This window comes from Scleropages formosus, chromosome 17 (assembly GCF_900964775.1).
Source record: "Scleropages formosus chromosome 17, fSclFor1.1, whole genome shotgun sequence".
Classification (NCBI taxonomy): Eukaryota; Metazoa; Chordata; class Actinopteri; order Osteoglossiformes; family Osteoglossidae; genus Scleropages; species Scleropages formosus.
This window is the reverse complement of record NC_041822.1, coordinates 15,836,201-15,858,241: the sequence shown is the minus strand read 5'-3', so window position 1 is coordinate 15,858,241 and position 22,041 is coordinate 15,836,201. Positions and strand designations below refer to the sequence as shown.

Sequence of the window (22,041 nt, the reverse complement as noted above, 5' to 3'; positions counted from 1 at the left end):
CCAGTTTATTTATTTATTTTTTGAGGGTTTAAACAAAGTTTCACGATTTTAACACAGTTTGTTTGAAGCGGTGCCAGCATGCGCTGAAAAGGTCACAGCCTGTGCGATATTGTCAGTCTTGTATTTATTGGAAGCTGATTGGGTTTTGGTTTGAGGGGAACCAATTAGAGACGTGGGGGGGCGCGAGAATTAACGAGAGCGAGACCCCCCAGAAAGAACAGAGGAAAAGAAGGGGGGGAAAAAAAAAAAAAAAAAACCCTTGGAAGAACCCTGGGAAGTTGATGTTTTTTTCTGGGTGTTTCTAAGAGAATCGAAAAGAGAAAATTATAGCGGTTCATTATGATAGTGTAAGCGCAGGCAGTGTGTTCTGTCTGGAGAGTTTGATACGTTTCCGTTGGTTTTGTACTCGGTTGTGTCGAACGAGACAAAATAGGTAATTAAAAATAGCCCTCGAACGGGAAAGTTTTCACTTCAGGCCGTTACGTCGCGCTGCCGGACGGAGAACTTAAGGAACCCGCCGGCCGATACGACAGCGCTTCGGGCCGCCTTGGACTCCAGTGGACGATACTGGACTCTCCTGGCTGTTGCGTGGACAGCAGACGAAGTAAACTGCGTTTTTTTTTTTTTTACCCCTGACTGAAGCGGCCATATATTTTTTGGCCTCAACGTGAACGTTTGGTCTCTCGAGCAGACCTGCGACGTAAGGTGTTTATATAGTTTAAAAACTTAGCAGTATTTTATAATATAATTATTATATATATACACATACACAAAGTCTCGAAGGTGGTGTCGAAAGGGGGATTTTATTTTTCTTACTTGTAATTGGGTCACTTGTGTATTAACAACAACAGCTCAATCCTAACTAGGGTGAATTGTTGGCTTGTTTTTTTTTTCTGTTTACAAAATTTGGGATAATTAATTTACATTTACATTTATTCATTTAGCAGACGCTTTTGTCCAAAGCGACGTACATCTCTCAGCAAAAGTGCAATTTATGCATTACATTAAGAGAAGGAGACATAGCTGCAGACATGAAAGTCTCAAGCAAACCTACTTTGTTACCTACCACATCGATCGAGTAGGTGCATAAGGTGCATTGGTTAATAAATTGGGCATTTATTCTATTACAAATATATTTGTGCTTCATGTTATAACATTTTATTCTTTAGAACAGAACCCAGGACACCGCCCTTATAATCAGGTTAACAGAGGGCGCTGCTAGAAATATGTGTAAATTAATGTCAGTTGCTTTGGACAAATAAGAGCTCCAACTAGCTAACCATCACAATGTACTGTATGTATAACCAGATTCCCTTAGATGTGGGTATGCTGGTAATATTTTCTAGAACTCTGCCAGAGTGGACAACAAGGAATAATGCCTTCACCCTCATGACTTTCAAAGATTTTATCTGGGAGTCATAAGGCCAAGACTGATTATCTTTGCTATATACACCATTAAGAAGTGTAATCTCTTCTTTAAAAAAAATTGTCATGAAGGGCATACATGACTTGCCCTTAAGTTACCTTTCCTGATGATCATCTTAGTGGTTGTACTGCATACTTAACGTTTTACCAATATCTGTATCATTTGCAGGGATCCGACTTGTAAAGAACACAGATGCAGTTCTTCTGTAAGTTGTTCTATTTACTGCACTAATTAATGTATTCTGAATTTGCTGTTGTTAAAACTGATGAATGGTAAAACATTGATCAGCACAGAGAAAATGCATACACACTGATGTCGGCAATAATGCTGTTATAGTGGCTGTTGACAACTCCATTATCATTTAGAGCCCAAAGTCAGGAAGAGCACTATCTCTTTCAACAGCTTCATCTGAATTGGTCTCAATTTCCATGAGTATTTTAACACTCATAGAGAAGTGTAATGTAGTGGTTAGAGCTGTTGCCCCTGGTCTCGAAGGTCCCCCCATTTAAATCCCACCTCTTGCTATAGTACCCTTGAACGAGGTGCTTACCCTGAATTGCTCCAGTATAAAGTTACCCAGCTGTATAAACTGGTAAATCACTGTAAGCATCTTAACACTGCAAGTCACTTGATTGAAAAGTGTCAGCTAAGTGAGTACATCTGTAATATTTTTTCATAAGGATAGTTTAATTGACTGTCCAGAGGACAGTGTAAATTCACATTTTGATGGAAAGCTCTCACTTTAGGAATCCATGGAGAACTCATCTGGGCATCCAGCTGTTCTGGCAGCAATGGTGTGGAGCAGGAGGTTCTTAACCTGAGGTCCGCAAACCCCTTGGGTGTCTGTTGATGCATTTCAAGGGCTCTGTGAACTTGAATGGTGGGGAAAATGTATTTTCACTAACCTCTGAGTGAAATATACACACACACATTGTCTGAACCGCTTGTCCCATTCGGGGTCGCGGGGAGCCAGAGCATAACCCGGCAACACAGAAGGGGGAGGGGACACACCCAGGACAGGACGCCAGTCCGCCGCAAGGCACCCCAAGCGGGACTCGAACCCCAGACCCACCAGAGAGCAGGACCCGGTCCAACCCACTGCACCCCCTCGTGAAGTGTCTAATTTTCTTTAATTATGAATTTAGGCAACACACCACAGTACTATTAACAGTACCTGTGACTTGGAAGCCAATAGAAATCAGATATTTTCATATCACATTATAGTTGTTAAAATATTATTTACAGCATGTTCATCACTACTTAGAAATTACAGTAGTTATGTTACAGTATTAGGGGTTTTTTGGCAGTGCTGTGTGTTTTATCTCATGCATTTAAATACATTATTCTGAGAAGGGTCCCTAGCCTTCATCAGTTTGCCAAAGGGGTCTATGGTAACAAAGGTTTAGAACCCTTAGCGTAGAGAAGGATTGTAAAAAATGGGACAACTGGTAGTGCAGTGGTTAGAGCTATTTCTTTTGGATCCAAAGGTTGTAGGTTTTATCCCCACCTCTGGCTGTAGTACCCTTGAGCAAGGTACTTACCCTAAATTGCTCCAGTAAAATTACCCAGCTATATAAATGGTTCAATAATTGTAACCTTAACACTGTGCTTTGCTTTGGAGGAAAGTGTCAGATAACTGTAAATGGGCCTTTTTTGAGGCAGACATCCAAAGTTCATTTGCAGAATTTATGTTTCTTAACCTTTAGGGAGTGGGGAACTGAATCCTGCAACACTGCTATATGAAGGGTGACTTTTTGAGTGCACCTCCAAAGATGTGGGTATCACTTGCTAGTGGAGGGGCATAAGGGCTGCCACTCAGGCATGCTTGGCAAGGAGAACGTTGCCATGGAGGCATGCTTGGCAAGATCCCGGCCACAGATGAGCCAGGACCAGACAAACCAGTTCTAGTAGTCTAGCTGGCCCCAGGTGAACCCAAGACACGAGAACCTTCCACTGCCGTTTAGAAGCATCAATATCAAAATGTGTGCAGCAAGAATGACAAATTGGAGATAAGGCTTAAGTTTCAAATATTACTTTTGTAACTTTAAGACTGTACCAAATTTCTGAGAAATTTCAGGGAAGTAAGCAATTGAGCAGGTCATTCTGCTCGGTATGACTGTCCTGATACAGATATGCCTTGTATAAAACATTGCTCATTTAATGTTCTCAAGATTTTCTTGTTGTATGGGTGCCTTGTTTATGTTTTTGAAGGAATTAGGCACATGTTAAGATCAAAGAAATCCATCTAACCCACTATAAGGGAGATTTGATCAAGGCACATGATATTTGGTACTAAAACACTACTTAAGCCCTATAATAGATATCAAAAATATAAGTAATGCATGTGCATCTGGTTCCGAGAGTGACCAGGCAGAGAACAGTTGTGGAGGGATTGGTGCCTCTTTTTTTTTTCTTGCACAAGTAGGCCAACACAAATACACACCACCACTAACAGCTTGCCTTCTCTTAACCCTCTATTCTGTTGATGATTGGGTGTGACCAGGGTGGAGCATGCCACAATTCTTTATTACTGTTAATCAAGAAATGCAACTTATTGTACAGTATTTAAGAATATACAGTCTTTATTCTTGCATGGAAAGGGCTCTATATAAGGATTTAGTGTATTCATAAAGATATACAAAGTTGTTTTTGGTATATTAATTTGTTTTTCAGTAAGGTGATCCTATGCCTCCACACAGCAGAACTTGGTGATGATTCTCCAGCTTTTGTGTTGTTCTGTCCAAACAGACCTGATGTGCTCACATATGGGCTATCCTCATGAACATCAGTATGGAAGAACCTGCAGGGGTAGAAACCAAACATAGGAGGAGCCAGTTTAAATACAGTATATCTGTCCCCTAAGTGCACGTGAATGGGAAGTTTAGACCCAGTGCCCACAGCTCTCAAGATCTGTCTACCTCCACATTGTCTGAGGTTCTCTTCAAAGTTCTGAAATACATTTCTATTCTACAAATTTTATGAAAACAAAGCTGTCGGAAGGATGCTTGCCTTTTTCGTATGAATATTTATTGAGACTAATCTGTGCCTTTGCCCGTGTCAGAAAGTGTGTTGGCCTCCTGGAGAGCTGCGTACCTCCCAGGCAAACTCGGCGTCATTTAGCCATGTGGTGCAAAAGTGATGATGTGTCTGTAGGAGTCACAGGCCCTGGGGAATAGCACTCCCCGCTTTTGGAGACCACTGTCAGCGAGACGCTTCCTGCCAACAGGTGTGAGGCTCTTCAAAGTGATGCCCAGAGCCTGTTTTCTTCCTGCTTCTGTGGATTCTACACCCAAACAGCAAATTTTTACATTGTGTATCACAGTTTAACTATGTAGTATGGGAACCAGTAGAGCTACACTCTGCATTACAGGGACTGATGTAGAAGAATGGCCTGCTGTGATTTATATTTCCTTTGTACAGCAGTTTTGAAGGTTTCATTTTTTGTGCAGAATATATAAAAAAAAATATACAAATTTGATATAATTTTGATTATAATCAAAGTGGTTAGTTTTGTGAATTTTTTTCTAACCTGTTATGTTCAAAAAATAGGTGTCATATGCACACTGCTCATTATAGATTTACCTTGACTTCTAGTATTAGTGTCACTAGTGGGTAAAACCGGTGCTCCAAATTACCTAAAGTCAAGTGTAAGGTCAGATTCAGCTCAGATTGTGGAGATTGCTTGTTCTCCAAAAAACATGCAATACCACAGAATCAGTATCACTTGAAATTACTTGCAAAGCAACCCAGCAAGCTCTGAAACTGACAAATGGGACTTGAAATAAGCCTGTACAGGAGGCCAGTTCAGACCAGATCAAGTGCAGTTTCACATTTAGTTAATGAGCTGCCCACTGGAACATAACCTCCTGCAAAACCACATGTACAATCGTAGATGAAACAATAGCAGAATAATCAGCACTCACTATGAAAAAGAAATGCTCTCCACACCCTGTAGGTATCGTTAGATATGCAGTTCATGTCCTGCATGCAAAGAGGAGCCACCCCTGTTAGTCAGATGCTCCTCAGCTGTCCTCTTCTTGGAAAGTTGCCACCAAGGCGAGAGGGGAGGGGCAATTCGGTGAACTTATAAAGGCCTCGGACCTGATAAGAATGAACTGTGCCAGTCCAGGGTGGCAGACATCCAGAGGAGCTACTACAGCGTACATGCATGCCTGCCCCACGTCTTGCAGAGGTAAATATCAGAAATTGAACTTCTGTTACTCAAGTTTGATAAGTCAGATATATCTGTTAATCTGCTTGTTGTATTAATATTTATTTTTACATGTCACTCCGGACAAACTACTCATTTTCAGAAAAAAAAAAAATTGTATAAATGCATAAGTTGCATAATTTAGTGTGCAATGAGAGAATGCAGTCTGGGTGACAGCTGACTTTGTGATAGCTTCCGTGCTGACTCATGGGACTTGTGGAGTGACATGGTCACCCTGTCAGAGGATGAATATCAACATAATTTTGTTTATGACAACTGCTAAACTGTAGCGCTCCAGGGTTTTGCTCATTAATTGTTTGTGAAACTGATTTTTTTTTTTTTTTTGATAATGGTTTAAAACATATTTTTCCCTCAGAAAAGTTACCAAAACCTGATCACTGCTTAATCTGAATTTCAGCTTTCATATTTTTATTAATAAAGGTGTCTAAATGCAACCATAAAATCTTAATTAAAACAATCTTGCATGGAACAATTAACTTGTCTTTCATCTGTATATGCTTCATGCCAATTTTAGAATTCATATAGTATTGCAGATTTATGTTTCAATATTATTAAAATGACAGCAGATGCAAAAATTTTCAACATTTTTGCAACAAATATGAAATATTGAGCTGAAATAATGTCAATAATAAAAAATATTCACTTGGGTATCTTATTAAAAAACCCTTTTATTATCAGTAGAAATCAACCAAAATTATTGTTCTATGTCAAACTAGGACCACGATGTCATGACAAATGCTTTGTTAACCCCTCTTTATCTCTTGATGAGCAGGCAATATCAGTCCATTGTTCTGTCTGTATGAGTATAATCAGCCAACATTTTAAAGAAAACTTTGCTGAAATCAAATTAAGATTTTTAAATGATAGTTCTAGCTCCAAGAACTCATACTACTACATATGTGAAAATTATGTGACCAGTGACATACCACTAACACCATCTAGAACATGTACATCATAGCTTGAGGAGATGTGGGGTGGAATGTAACCGAACAGCTCTCCGTTCATTTTTTTTCCCCCCCATTTACCTACTACTCTAGTCCAGTACTACTAATTTTGGGAATATTTAAACATTTTTGTAGGATGAATTTTGAATATTCTGTATACAGGTCTTCTGTATTTCAATGGTGAACTTCAAGAGCTACAAATAAATCCAGATATTACCCAACGTGCCCAGTGAAAGTGCAAAAGTGACATTAGCTGTTGTGTAAGACAATTCATTGTGGATCCATAATAGACTGTGAGTTTTTTTCATTTATTAATTTAGCTGATGCTTTTCTTCAAAGCAACTTATAATAAAGACTTAGTTATTTATAGAACTGTATAACTTTTTCAACAGAACAGTTCAGGATAATTATGTTGCTCATTACAGCAGTAGTTAGGACAAATCCGCAGGATTTGTAGATGGCAACTCTAACCACTATGCTACCAGCTCTCCCTGGAATCTGTAAATTGATCAGAAATCTCTGCCTCCCATAGGAATCAATTCTACTTATGATAAACAAAGGCCAGAACGTCATGGAGCCAAAGAAGTCTGAAAACCGCAGCTTATTCCAGAAGACCAAGACCAAGGTGTTCAAACTGGTCTCCTACATCTCAGGAGACATGATGGTCTATGGAGAATGGATGAAAGGTTAGACTGGAATGAGTGTAATACTATTCATCAGTTAACATAGAACCATTAGGGTCATTCAGATTTTAATTGATGACATTTCCTAACATCAGATCTATAAATAATACAGTTGTAAATTGCAATGAAAACAAAAAAATGAAACCTTCTGATTCAGCATTTTTCTGAAAAACTAAATTAATTATGCATATTCTCCATTCACCAGTTCTTATTAATCCCTGAAAACACCAGACAATGAAATTACTCACGTTATAATTTATTTTTTTTTGCTCTAGCTACATCCAAGTTCACTAGAAATCACTCTAAATGATGCCTAATGTCATCAAGAACAAGTGTAACCCATAAAAATTCTGAAGCTTTGCTTTTGTACCCCAGAGAGAAATTCAAAACATATATGTAAGAACAGTGAAGGATCTTTTTATTTTATATTTTATCCTTTTTCTTCTACTTATAAATAGTGAAATTAAAGAGTTGTCATTTTATATTTGCTAATTTTACCTTCTGATGATGATGGTGCATCCATGAGGATGATAATGTGACCCACCACAAAGCACATATTGTGGGTGTACAGGATAATATTATAATCTTATATATTAAAATATTCACAGAAATTTGATTCATGGAGCATCTAGTGTATATGAAATAAGTTTTAAGAATTATGATTTTACAAAGTAAACTTACCATAATAATATATATGGGCTGATGAAAGCTAACAGAACAGGTACACAGTTCCCACAATGCACTGCACTGCAAAGCACTGCACTCTCTCACACAGCCAATTGGCACCATTTTTCAAATAACATCTTAGTTTATTTCATCACACAGAACGTTGCAGATGTGGAACAGATCTTACAGACCAGATCTGGACTGATTAATAATTAGTGATATTAAAAATAGTGAAAATCTGGATATCAGGAGACCAAATAATGTGAGATCAGTGTATGTAAAAAAAAAAAGCCATTGACCATGTAGACTTTTATGACATCTAACTATCCTTTTCTCTTGAACTCAGGACAGTTCTTTTTATTGCAACTGATGGACTGGGTTCTCCGTGGAGCTGCTCAGGTTATGTTTGTCAATAACCCACTGAGTGGATTGATTATATTTGGGGGACTGATCCTGCAGAACCGGTGGTGGGCTCTCAATGGTTTCGTGGGCACCTTGTTTGCCACTATCTCTGCCCTCATCCTCAGGCAAAGCAGGTACCTACATTTTTCCCCACTACATTCTGGGGAGATGCAATGGAACATTCCTTCAGTTTTCAAAGTTTTCCAGAGGTCACTAATTAGCTGCCCTTTATCAATAATAATATTTGATTTCTTAATTTTACTTGCCTGACAACAGTACACTACATTAAATGAAAGGAAAGCTTTCAGTGGAAATATGAAATTGCTTTCAACTTTTTCCCACATATTAAGCAATAGCAATGTTCTCTACACATCAAATGAAACATCAAAAATACCATGCCAATGGTTAATTCACATTATTTCTCTAGAGTGTACTCAAGACTAACAGTACTGTATTTTTTCTCTCGATGCCACATGATATGACATAGGCAAATCTTTTGTTGAGGTAAAAAGAAGTCTAGTCCTTTTGGGTTTCAGCATTTTGGTATTGATCAATTGGAAGGATTGGTTTAACAAAATGTAACACTAATGAGGAGTCACTGTTTTTTTTTTTTTTTTAGAGGGGCAATAGCTGCTGGTCTTTACGGCTACAATGGAATCCTAGTTGGTCTGCTAATGGCCGTGTTCTCCGACAAGGGTGATTGGTACTGGTGGCTTCTCCTTCCAAACATTGTTATGTCTATGGCATGGTAAGCTACCTATCTTTGTGTCAATAACAAATTCTGCTGAAAGGGTCGTTATTACCATACTAGTAATCTACAAATAAAGTATTTTAACAAACCTGTTTAATACAGGTTCTTCTTCATTTGTTGTAGCTTTTATTCTTCAATTTAAAATGCATTTTTCATATAAACAACTGAAGGGACGTGAATTGCTTTCTACGACTGAATAGATTATGTAAGACATGGTAGCTTTTAAAGTCAAGGTCTAGTGGAAATAGGTATATGTATGTAGTACAAACACTCCACTGCCTCTTGAGGTACCTCATGTGTGCTTGAAGTGTGAAAATGTGTCGTCTTACATTTACATTTATTTATTTATGTCGTTTCAATAAAAATGTGGATTTTACATAACTTCAGTTATGTGAAAAGCCAGTTGTAAAGATATTCAGTCATGTCTGCAGTTTTGAAAAGGTCTGAAACATTTCAGGAATCTCAGGAAGACAGCTAAGATGTATATCATAATGGAACTATGCAGACTGCATCACACTGTAAATGTCTGTCAAATAGTGTTTTTTGATGAGGCCACGTGAATCATTTTGAAGATTTTTAAAACTCATTTATTTAATGGTAATGACTTTCTTAGATTCTCAACTGCCATCATTAAAAAAGTAAGGGAAACACCATTTTACTGTGTGCAACCCAAATTTTTCAACATGACATACAACTGTACTCACTTATACAGTTGCATGTTCTACCTAAACTAATACCTTCTCAATGGTACAACAAGAAGGCCTCTCTTGGGACTGAAACCACAAAGGTAGAATTCTGTACCCTTCACCACAACCCTTGCAGGACACGTTTGTTTTGAAGCAACATTTTCTGCTGGATCCATGTCAAAACCAGAGTTAGCATTTTAGGAATTCCTAGAAATCCTATTTGTGGATTTTTCTTTCTATGCTCTCCAGCCCAATAGTTTCAAGTGCCTTGGCTTCAATCAACAGCAGATGGGATCTTCCTGTGTTCACCCTACCCTTCAACATCCTTGTGTGCCTGCACATGGTGGCTACAGGCCACTACAACAGCTACTTCCCCCAGGTCCTTATCCAGCCCAGGACCTCCCCTGTCAACATCACCTGGTCTGAGCTGAATGTGCCCATGGTGAGTCAAATGCCAAAGACTGATTGCCTCAGATGTTGGAATCCATGCAGGTTGAAATCCTTGTATTTTAGTAATGTACACAAAGCAGTATTCCTATGTGAGCACTGGGCAAAAGACCAGAATAGAATCACTATGCTTTACTCTTTTGGTGTTGCATTGTTTTGTGTTCCTTTCTTTCATTAATCCCTTTATTTTATTTAATTTATTCCTTACATCTGCTGCTGGCATGTACAATGCTTAATATTCTGTATTTAGCAGTACTATATATTCTGTTTGTATTTGTATTGTTGCGTCACTCTCTGGGAGTTGAAAAAAAAATTCAGTTTCATCATACTTCTATAATAACAATACAGATTACATGAATTAATGGACACATTTCACTCAATAGTTTCATTTACATGTATCCATTAACTGCAAGCAATACAGTAGTTACCTAAGCAGCACTGCAGTGGTAGTGAAAAATTTGGTTTAAAACAACATTGTTTAATGTTCCCACACAGCTTTTCCGTTCAATCCCTGTTGGAATTGGTCAAGTGTATGGGTGCGACAACCCCTGGACAGGGGGGATATTCATCATCTCCCTCTTCATTTCGTCCCCCATTACATGTGTTCACGCAACCATTGGCTCTGTTGTTGGTATGGTCTCTGGTAAGGGCATTAAAAACTAACAGTAGTAACTTAAAAATTGCTCTTAATACTGCCAGACTTGCTTAGCAGCACAGGCAAATGTTAACCCTAATTGAATTTTGTTGTAGGTAGTTTATTGTGGAACGCTCTGATTTTTGACTTGGTTCTTTTTGTCCAGAAAAATCAACCACAGTTCTCCATACAGTAAATTGCTGTAAAGTCCTGGAATGTTTAGCATGTACACCTGCATATGCACTCCACAGGTTTGGCTCTTGCTGCCCCATTTGAAAACATCTACTTTGGCCTGTGGGGCTACAACTGTGTTTTGGCATGCATCGCAATTGGGGGCATGTTCTATGCCCTGACCTGGCAGGTTCATCTCTTGGCTATAGCTTGCGGTATGCCATCTGATACTCATAATACCAACTATTCTATTACTTGACTGTCCACATTTTTAAAGGTCTGTGTATGTATAGTTCTAGCAATTGACTGTGCTAACTTTTCACTGTCTCTTCCTTATGGCAGCTTTTTTCTGTGCTTACCTAAGTGCTGCCATCGCCAATCTGATGTCCACTGTAAGTAACAAGACTATTAAAAATACATTTGAAATTAGTTTAAATGCGTTCTACAGTTTATGTAATTTATTAAGCAAAACATGTAAGACTTTTTCATGCAGCATTTAGGTTTTTTTTTTTTTTTTTTTATGTGTCCAACTTAAAAGACTCGGAGAACCTGTGTAATTGATTCATTGCTGTGCTTACAGTTTGGACTCCCAGCATGCACCTGGCCCTTCTGTCTGTCAGCGCTCACCTTCCTGCTGATCACCACAGAAACAAAAAGAATACACAAACTGCCTCTTGCCAAGGTGACTTACCCTGAGAAAAATCTCCTATACTTCTGGAAAATGGAAAGAGCTCAGAAGGCTGAGAAAAATGACAACAAAGGAGCTGAGGGACAGAAGGCAGAAAATGAGATGGTGGTAGTCACTGGAAATGACCAAACAGAAATAACACAAGGGGAGCAAATACTTGCAGATCATTCAACAGATGACACAAGAACCGAGGCAGGAGCACAAACGGAAAGGAATGATCATGAGCTGACAGAAGTGAAAACAGAATATTCTTCATTTTGCTGAAATGAACACTTATAATATGCATCATGAATAGTAACTGCAGAAATTAAAGCAATACTAGTTTCAACTGTAAAATATAGATTTCAGTAATACAAGTTATATATTTACAGTTACAATAGGGTTTGCTAAAATGTGCATTGAGAGTTGACCTTTGAAAGGAGCGATGTGGGACAATTCTGTCTCACACCAAACCGAAATACTCACATCTGTGTTCTGGGATGGCTTTGGTCATATATTAGAGGACACATCGCTGTCTCAAGTGGTGCGTTGTTTTCTGCGCATCGGCCAGAGTCACCCAGCTCAGTTGTTCAGTGAGTTCCCTGGAGCGACCTGCTGCGTGACATCACTTTGCACTCATAATTATGCGATACAAGTCTGTTTTCTAATTAAACAACAGCAAAACATTAACTGCCATCTCCAATAGGCTGGTGCTGATCTAGAGTAAGAGAGCCAGGCCATCACAGTGCACATACAGACATTCTGAAACATTTACTGAAAGACTGAAGTCTATGGTTTTTGAGCTACAGTGTTGAAAGCTGTTATGGAAACAATTCCATTTATCCCTTGTCGTTCTGCCATTATGTGTACTGTTTCAGGTGAACACTTTTGTATGCTAGCCTTTATTTTCAGTGGCTCTGAACCTTTATTTTATACAGTATTGTCCATATTTCTTTTAAATGTCTAGTGACCATGAAAACAAGGGTTTGTCATGTGTGTCACTTGTTTCCTCTGTGCAGTGTTTTTTTTTCTGTATATTTTTTCCTCCAGTGTTGCATATTTTTGTATTATGTGAACTCTGATAAAAATACTTTACATTATTTCTGTGTGTTATGAGTGAAATTATGTTTAGATGTACTAATAGCAACTAACTTTGAATTTTAAATTTTGGAAGTCGATTTTATTGAAATCCCAGTTTAACAGAATAGCAAACCTTAGAGTCTTCGTCATTAATGCATATACACAGCTGTTACACCCTCAAAACAATATTTTTGTACCCAGCCACAAACAGACCCCTTTAAAATTACATTCAAAGAGAATTTTTAACACTACACTCCTTACTAATGACTTGTCACAGATGCTTTTTTATTGTTCCACTTGATCACCTCTTGGTCCTCAAAAATAAGCAAATGTAAAAAAGATCCTCATGAATTCCAGCAAAAGCAAACTTCACAGCATCACATTCAAAAATCTTTGCAGAAGCTTCTTCAGATTATCACAGGCATTCAGGAAATTCCCTCTTAAGTAGAGATGCAATGAAAGCAGGGAAAGGACATGCTTGCTCTTTCAGGAAATGAGCTCCCCTGGCACATGAGCTGTGTTGTGATGGCTGAAGACAACAGGCAGGCAAAAAATATTTCCAACATACACAACTCGGTCAAGAGATTTGGTCCCACCTCCGACTTGTGCTATTAACTAACTCCACTCGCCAGATTGTCATGGGAGCTTTCAGAGGTTAGAGGTGCCGGTCAACAAGCTATCTGACAGATCAGCACACCTGATGACAGAAAAAATTCATGACATTTATGGGAACAGCTGATAAGACACATGCAATGAGATAAAGAGAGTTATAGAAAGACCAAGTTATCACTTCGGTCATCATAGAAAGCAATAAGGGCCTGTCAATCACAGACTTTAGAAACCTGCCAGATACAAGCAGGATAAGGCAGGCCCCATTATCTGATTTCTTTGGCCAAAAATATGCACAAGATTACAGCTAGCATTCCATGCATTTTAGAAAAAATGTTCCAAAAAGTTCTTAAAGTTGATGGGTACTTGTGGTAAAGTTAATTTTCTTTAAATACATTTAATTTTTTCATTCTCTTCAGTTAACAAATGCATGTAATGCACATTTAATGTTTAATTGTACACTGCTCTTCATCTTTAAATGGTAATATACACAATATCTTTCTTTAGGTGATTTTTTTGTTGTGTTTTTATATTTTATGTGCCACAGGATTCTTTCTTAAAGCACTTTGTGGGTCATTCCAGGTGAATGAACTTAAATTCCCCAATCACAAGTGTGCTTCCTTAGGCTGTGCTCTAAAAGCTGTCCAGTGGAGAAACGAAACACTTAAAACACTTATATAAATACTTTTTCACATTCAGAGTTATACTTTATTCTCTCTGAAGTAACTAGTTAAATAACAATTTAAACACAAAATTAACTCAGTAACGTAGCTCCTTTTTTCCCCTGGTCACCCTCCATCAGCTTTTAGACTTGATACATCATCACAAATCATCTACCACTGAATTTTTTATTAAAACTGCATTCCTCCCAAAGTTATAAGCATAATTACTTTTTTTAAACTGCATTCATTGTTGCAATTAAAAGCTCTCCGAACACATTAACAACTGTATCTACTTAGCGTACACCAGGTAGTCGTCACGACTCCTGAACATCTCTGCATCTAGTTACCACACACCTGTGCCTGGACGTCTAGTTGCCATGACTCCAGATTGCATACTGTATTTTATCCTTTGGTCCACAATGAAAAGGGACTGACTGAGGGAGTCAGGGAAAGAGAGTTCTGCCTTTCCCCATACCATGTTTCTAACCCCGTGTTCTTACGTGCATATACACCCTGCATTTGAGTGCAACAAACCTGAGCACAACTGTTGCCCTGGGTAAGAGATCACGGAAGTATCACTCTGAGGGACAGACAGAAAACATTTCAATTCAGAATATTGCCCAGCAAACCCATCAATAACAGCGCATAAAGGAAATGAGGTGAAGTTCACTGCATAATCACAATAAATCCACTCAGTTTGACAAGAATGAACAATTAAAGTTCCAGTTGATCAGCTCAAATGTCTTCTGTCTTCACATCACGCTTCCCACATAGAGCAGCTCAGGTAAACTATGATATCAAACACAGTATATTTGCATCTCAGTACCATATATCCTTGGGCTTTACCTCACAGCATTCTGTATTGCTTTTGTACCTAGAACCGGCCCTCACTTTGACAGTCGGACATCTTTAAAATGAATCTACTGTTGCGATTTCCTTTACCCTATAAACACATGTATTTATACTGTATACCTAAATTATTTTCTATGGGATGGTCCATTTGCGGCACGTTTCCATTACCAGCCACAGAAACGTTTAATTGTTGGAAAAATAAATTTCTTTCCTTTCCATGAAACATTCAGCTAATTGTGAACATGACATCAGCTGTGTCTTCGCATCTCTTTTGCAGCACTTCTGCAGAGATGTCGGACACTTGTGGGTTGCTTGGCTTTGACTCTTCTAATGTTCAGGTTGCCCGGGTGTACTCAAAACTTTTGACTGGTGTCGTACTAATTTCACAGTGTTTGGGCAATTTACTTCAAAAGCTCTATTCAATGAACCAAGATTGTTAATGTGACAATTGTTAGTGCACTAGAATAAACAAATTATTTCTTTTATTCTAGTTCTCCATCCAAATTCTTGTTTGGAAATGCACACACTGCTAATAGGTTTAAACTGGAATGAAACATGTGTCCAGTACCACATAAGCCGTAGAGGATATTACTTCAAAAATGGTCACCTCACACCTTTTGAGGTGTGCTTGTGGCCAGCTTCATTCCTAGGACTGAGGACCATCACTCATTCAGCAGAACAAGAGTTTATTGAAGATCAAGTTCAGGTTGTTTCTATTGTCATTTCTCTACATACAGTACTGTGCAAAAGTCTTGTTTTATGTTTTAGGCAGTTCTTTATTGTCTTCTGCATTAGTGTCAATGAGAAAGAGCATATTTTAGATTTACAAGCATTCCTTTTGCAAAAAGTTGCAGTATGGGTATTGTGTGTCATTGAAGAAAGTATACACACACACACTCTGACTGAAACGCTGGTCCCAAGTGGGGTTGCAGTGAGCCGGAGCCTAACCCGGCAACACAGGGTGCAGGGCTGGAGGGGGAGGGGACACACCCAGGATGGGATGCCAGTCCCTCGCAAGGCACCCCAAGCAGGACTCGAACCCCAGACCCACCACAGAGCGGGACCCGGCCAAACCCTCTGCAACCCCGCTCAGGACAAGCGGTTGTTGACGATGGATAGTTACTGAGCTTTGTAGGAAGATGATTAATTAAGAGCATTATTTTTGGAAGCATTCTCACTTTACAGCTTTTCCCCCCCAAGTGCCTAAAACTTTTGCACAGTACCGTAGCTTGTATACAGTGGAACAGAATGTCGTTTCTCCAAAGACCATGGCGCAACACAGAACAGTAGTACAAGGCAATAAAGAAACACACAGGACGTGGACGCGGACATGGGCTGTGAGCAGTTCTTTAGAGATCATAGTAGAGATCTAGAGATCTTAGAGTAGAAGATCTGTCATTATGCATAGTTAAGCATACTGAATCGTGTCATAATGGCTCGTCTTTGTCTTTGACTCTACTGACTGGGCGCATACTGTGTCCTGCACAGATAAGAGCTTCACTCTGATGGCATCCAGGAAAGCACTGGCGCAGAAGAAGCTGCAGCTGGCCGTTTTCCTGGTTGAGCACATTCCGCTTGCGCTCCAGATACAGCTTCTCTAGCAAGGCCTTGTTGTACCTTTGCCAAAACCGTTCCAGTGCTGCGTAGCTCACCATGGCCTGAATGGAGAGAAGAGGAGGTGGACAGTACAGAGACCCTAAACAATTAATTCAGAGTTAACATCTTAAAATCAGTTTATCATTCTCCTGAATTACTTTTTCTGTTGATATGTTGCATCTCAGTTTGTCAATATTTCTACAATATTTTCCCTAACTTTAAAGTATACCCACTCATCACTTCATTCAGTATTTCAGGATGTCAGCTAGTGGGAGGGAAAAGTCTAAGGATTTATTCCTCGCTGAGATAGTATACCTTTATACCTCTTCAAATTTTCATTGGATATTTCATGGGAATCACTTTGCCAGTCCTGAGCTCAGCACAGAATGTGAAGCACTTTATTTTACTATGTATGTACATGCGTGTTGTGCCGTGTGACCTTGTGGGCGCTACCTTGGCCAGCTGTGCGGATGGAGCCTCTATGATATCTTCTCCCCGAAGGCTCTGCTCCTCTGCATTCAAGGAGGAGGTGCTTAACAGCAGCGTCTTCTCCTGGGAAGTCTCGAGCTTGTGGCACATCTCTGACATCCGCAAGAGCTTCTCTCCCTGAGGGGAGGTACGTACAGTTTGTTTTAAAAAAGACAGATTTTACTCAGTAACACCTAGACTGTAAGACCAGATGATCATAAAAAGAGCAGCATTTTCACAACACAGCGTGGTGCAATGAATTACTTCCCAACTGAATAGTACCCCGATCCCATCAGTTCATCATTACTGATTATTTCCTTATCTCAGGAAGTACCGCACGCCTTCCCTGTCCATACCTTCTTCATGACACCCTGTAGCTTTTTAGCTGCAGCGTTGCTGTGCACTGCAAGGATGGTCAGTTGGTTCCTCTTTCTAGCCCGAACGTAGCTCAACTGCTCTTTCATCTGCCGAACTTGAAGGGCAAATTCCTCCTTGGCGGCGCGTAGCTCCTGAGCTGCCAGTTCACTTTCCTTTTGGATGGCGCTCAGCCTGGCACGCATGGCCAAGATAGAGTCCTACAAAGCGTTACAACAGACACAAGGGCCTATAAAAATTATCACCATGGAAAAAGGGGCTGAATAAATTCTTAAATAAAGGGGAGACAAATGTAAGAGCAACACAAATGTCAATTGACTTACAATCTAAAGGTAACAATTGTTAACCCATTTATACAGCTGGGTAATTTTACTGGAGTAATTTAGGTGAAGCACCTTGCTCAAGGGTACTACAGCCAGAGGTAGGGATCAAACCTGTGACCTTGGATCCAAAGGCAGTAGCTCTAATCACTACACTACCAGCATTCCGTTAAACAAATCAAATTTAAATCTAAATTTAAAAAATCTAAAATTTTAAATTTTAAATTTAAAATCTAAATTTAAATCCAAAATAAATTCTACTTAATTGTTTGCCATTTATTTTATTGTTCATTATGTTTTTTCTATTCCTTTCCTTTACTTAATACTGAGACTTGCATGCTGTAGAGTGTTCTAGAATACAGAGTGCCTGCGTGACTTGACCATTTTTCACAGACGCAGGGATAAGATAGTAAAAGCCCTTGACTAACTTTAATAATGTGTTGATAAATAATAAGGTTCAAGCTCTGTTAAAAGAGAGCAAGGAAAATGTGCTCGGGGGTTAGCAGGTAACACACAGGCACATTAACATCAGCAGTAATAAAACTTTTTCTTAAGCTGTATTGTGCCTCATCCCACAGACACCAAAGAACCTGGAATTATCTGAAAAAGACCATTTGCCTGCATCTTCTGTAATTTCCTATTCTGGGCCGCTATGTTCCGGGCACTGTGGTGATCGCGGGACCGGAGAGTCTCATATGCATTTTTGCGGTCTTCCGTAGCCTTGTTGTAACTCTGCAGGACGTCCTGGTATTGCTGCCTCAGCTCTTCTGCAGCACCTTCCAGCTGCATCTGCAACGCCACCTTTTCTTCTATGTTCTGTGCAAAACCACCCGGAGATGTTTGAGCATTTTAATCACTTAGACGGCTTGATCTTTGCGCTTTGCTAGCCGAACAAATCCTTCACGCTTGATTGGTGTACTATTAACAAGGGTCACTATATAAAGAGATTTCAGGTTAAAAGCAGTACATCCGTGTTACGCACTTCTTCTTTCATCATTGTGGCCATTCATTCATCCACTTGAGAACACCAGTTCTCCTTTTTGGCTCCCTTCCTCCCACTCAAGCATACCTTCTTCTTGATGTCATCATGGGTGCCCTGGAAGTCATATTTGGCTTCATTGTCCACCTCATTGTAGTGATTTTCCATGGCAAAGCTCACATCCTCCAGATACGCAATGTCAGCCTCGTACTGAGACATGATCAATTCCCTACAAGAAGTGAGGGCATTTCAATAGTGTTTTCAGTCATCCGGTGGGAACAATGATTTCATATTTATAAAGCACTTTCAAGAGTTTGTGCAAATCGAAAGTGACGTGTAGTTTAAATTAGCAGTTTATAGGGAAAACAACAGCCTCTTATAATATTACTTTTATTCTCAATTTAGCTGATACTTTCCTTATAGTTGCAAGCTACCTACAATTACTGACCTATTTAAAGAACTGGGTAATTTATTTATACTGGGTAATTTACCTATATTTTCACTGGAGCAATTTTACGGTAAGTACCTTGCTCAAGGGTACTACAGCAGGACCACACTGCCTGCTGCCGCTTTTAACTAAAAGCTGCTCATTAAAGTCCTTTCCCCCAAAGGGGACCTGATGTCATACCCTTGAGTGCCATACTGAACCTGATTTTCAAATATAAAATGGATAAATGTACTTTGTGATCTGGTATAACAGTGAGGCGGGTGTGAAGTGAAGATCAGAAGTGAAGTTGACCTCTCGGCATTAAACTCCTTAATAAGTTCGTCAATTTCAGTGTTCCACTCCTGTTCCAGGGAATCCAGCCTGGCCTGGTGCACCTCCAGGAGCCGCTCCATGTGCTGCAGGTGCGACTGCAGCACCCGCGATGACTGCTCCTCTGACTCCTCCAGCTCCACTACAAGACACTGCCACATGCATGGAGAGACTGTCATTGATCCTGACTGAAGAGACATGTCAGGATGCATATACAGCGTTTTTACCAATTACAATTTTTTATTCATTATAATTGCAAGGAAAGACCAAGTTTTGGGTATTTCTTAAATTTATGATCATACACTACTTGCTTTACTTTCACCTCTCATTAAGAGTTGTAACAGTAAATGGCCATGTTGCCAGCTCACTGGTGTTCACTAAGGCAGGTCCATGGCTCTCCTCTGCTGACCTTGATGATGCTGTCCTTGTGAGCCAGCATCCTTTCGAAAGTCTGACTGAGAGTGGGCACGTCGCGGCGCAGCTCATCGACCCGTTTCTTGCGGAGCAGCACCCGCCACTGCTCTGTGAACCTGAGCAAGTTCACCTTGGTGTTCTGCTCTTCCTTCTGCAGCTTGTCCTGAAGGATGTGCAGGAGGAGGTAGAGGGGCATAGAAAGGAAACCCAGTATTGAAAGAACAGGACACATTGACAGATTTAGCTGACACCCTGAAGCGACTTATAATTTTTTACCTACATTTACACAGCTGGGTAATCCTACTGGAGCAGTTCAGGTTAAGTACCTTCCTCCAGGGTACTATAGATGAAGGCGGGATTTAAACCTGCAACCACTGGGTCCAAAGGCAGCAGCTCGAACCACCGTGCTACATGACTATATACTGTAAGAACCACAGCCTAAAGTAAAATTTTCAGTGTAAATTAATAATCATCACAGTCTTAAAACTGTGATCACAATAAGAACAATCCATGCATTACATACATGAAAAAAGAATAATCACGATGTTCACGTTCGTTTGACAAAATTATTGACGCAAATAAAAAAAATATTAAAAAATTATTGGCAGAGTGCATGTTTCATTACTCGTTCCCTAGTACAAGTACAGCTATTATAGTTTTGTTAATGTCCTGTAGTTGAGTATGATACATATTTATTGACATAATTACTGTCATAAGCTATACATACATATCGTGTTATAGTAATATTACAGCGGACCCCTTTATTCTGTGTGATCCATATATTGTACTTGATCAGATCCTTAATACAAATGAAAGAGTTTTATTTACAGTGAGACTAAACTTATTGCAAACAGTAAAAACTTAACTGAAACCTACACATGGCCAGCAGAGCTAAAAGAGCACATTTAAGTGCTTCTTAAATTAATTCAGTTTTATTTAACTGAATGAATTTAGTCAGCTTTTAAGTGACTAAAATACACACACACACACACACACACACACACACACATTTTCAGAACCACTTGTCCCATACGGGGTCACGGGGAACCGGAGCCTACCCGGTAACACAGGGCCTAAGGCCAGAGGGGGAGGGGGACACACCCAGGACGGGACGGGACGCCAGTCCGTCGCAAGGCACCCCAAGCGGGACTCGAACCTCAGACCCACTGAAGAGCAGGACCCGGTCCAACCCATTGCGCCACTGCGCCCCCCGTGACTAAAATATCTGCGACTAAAATGTTACGACGATTTGTGACTAAAATAAAAAACGGATGGCTCCGTTAACAGTGCGCCACACCAATGACTCGAGCGTATCCCATACGTTCATCGCCGGATAGAATACCTTGAGAAACTGCGTCATCTCCTCCTGTTTTGCCACGGCCTCCTCTGCCAAGGCCCTTTGCTCTGCCGACAGCAGCTCCTCCTCCTCAACTGTTCCTGCCACTTTCTCCTCCATCTCCGTCGACATGGTTCAACCGACTTCTTTCTTCTCCGCTTCTCTGTCAAGGTCTTTCTTATGGTTTATTTCCCGATAAATAACTCCTGTTTATTAAGTAAACAATCCGCATAGCAGTTAAAGTATATTGACAACAATAAGAATACTTAGCAAATTTTCAAAACATATCTGAAAAGTTTATCATTGACTTGTGTTTCGTGAACGTGGTGTATCTTCACAAACAGATTCGTTGGCAAGGTTTTCTTCGTCCCCAAATTAAAACATATGTGAACTAACCAGTCCCTCGGTTACGGTAACAGCTGATTTTTAAACTTTCTTACCAAACGCAGCTGGGAGAGCGAACCCCACCAGGTCTGCCCACTGCCTTTTTATTACTATTCTTTAATTGCCGAACCCCTGTGTCCAAGACCTTACAATGTTTATAATTTGTTTCCTAGCAACAGGTATAAAATGACCCAATAGTTTGAGTAACTGTCGCCGTCACCGAGTACTTCTAGCGTTATGAAGTCACTCTGAGGAAAATCTGTTTTGGAATATATTTAATTCAGTAGTTCCGCTGTAGATTATTTTATTCAACACTTCTGAAAACATTAAGGAAAACCGTCACAGTAACTTTCGAACAGGGACCAGTCATCAGAATTACGACTGGACAGTTGGGACCTACCTTGCGGAGTTTAGTGTTGCCAATTAATTTTTTTTCCTTTCTCCGTTTTGGAGGAATTTTTCTTCTCCCAACCACATAGAAGACGTAAAGCTCCAGGTGAC

General features: G+C 39.7%; 2 protein-coding genes across 5 annotated transcripts; one reads left to right on the top strand and one right to left on the bottom strand.

Moving 5' to 3' along the window:
- The first annotated feature begins 278 nt into the window (after positions 1-278).
- slc14a2 (solute carrier family 14 member 2) lies at positions 279-12,007 on the top strand. 4 transcript variants are annotated; one of them, XM_018759082.2, is made up of 11 exons: positions 279-700; positions 1,595-1,631; positions 2,173-2,248; positions 7,134-7,287; positions 8,297-8,486; positions 8,972-9,100; positions 10,039-10,231; positions 10,732-10,879; positions 11,122-11,256; positions 11,384-11,433; positions 11,622-12,007. In XM_018759082.2, the coding sequence occupies exons 4-11, from the start codon at positions 7,149-7,151 to the stop codon at positions 11,991-11,993; spliced, it is 1,356 nt and encodes a 451-aa protein (XP_018614598.1). In that variant the 5' UTR covers positions 279-700; positions 1,595-1,631; positions 2,173-2,248; positions 7,134-7,148; the 3' UTR covers positions 11,994-12,007. The 4 variants fall into 4 exon arrangements, with proteins under 4 accessions (XP_018614598.1, XP_018614597.1, XP_018614596.1 ...); XM_018759081.2 differs by having other exon boundaries at positions 279-705; XM_018759080.2 differs by lacking the exons at positions 279-700; positions 1,595-1,631 and having other exon boundaries at positions 2,241-2,306.
- A 4,102-nt stretch (positions 12,008-16,109) lies between these two features.
- On the bottom strand, positions 16,110-21,636 carry LOC108938418 (dynein regulatory complex subunit 2-like). Its single transcript, XM_018758972.2, has 9 exons — positions 21,597-21,636; positions 21,163-21,362; positions 19,816-19,983; positions 19,389-19,558; positions 18,740-18,878; positions 18,289-18,486; positions 17,332-17,550; positions 16,961-17,113; positions 16,110-16,569 (listed from the first exon to the last, which is right to left on the bottom strand). The coding sequence occupies exons 2-9, from the start codon at positions 21,286-21,288 to the stop codon at positions 16,339-16,341; spliced, it is 1,404 nt and encodes a 467-aa protein (XP_018614488.1). The 5' UTR covers positions 21,289-21,362; positions 21,597-21,636; the 3' UTR covers positions 16,110-16,338.
- Positions 21,637-22,041: the final 405 nt, after the last annotated feature.

What these genes read in the sequence shown, in the direction of transcription:
- slc14a2 (XM_018759080.2), top strand. An exon ending in CTCATCCTCAGGCAAAGCAG is followed by an intron (nt 8,487 to 8,971) that starts GTACCTACATTT and finishes TTTTTTTTTTAG; the next exon opens with AGGGGCAATAGCTGCTGGTC. An exon ending in TCTCTTGGCTATAGCTTGCG is followed by an intron (nt 11,257 to 11,383) that starts GTATGCCATCTG and finishes TCCTTATGGCAG; the next exon opens with CTTTTTTCTGTGCTTACCTA.
- LOC108938418 (XM_018758972.2), bottom strand. Translation starts at nt 21,288, where the DNA reads ATGTCGACGGAGATGGAGGAGAAAGTGGCAGGAACAGTTGAGGAGGAG. An exon ending in AGATGACGCAGTTTCTCAAG is followed by an intron (nt 19,984 to 21,162) that starts GTATTCTATCCG and finishes CACATCCTTCAG; the next exon opens with GACAAGCTGCAGAAGGAAGA. An exon ending in TACAGGGTGTCATGAAGAAG is followed by an intron (nt 17,114 to 17,331) that starts GTATGGACAGGG and finishes ACCTCCCCTCAG; the next exon opens with GGAGAGAAGCTCTTGCGGAT.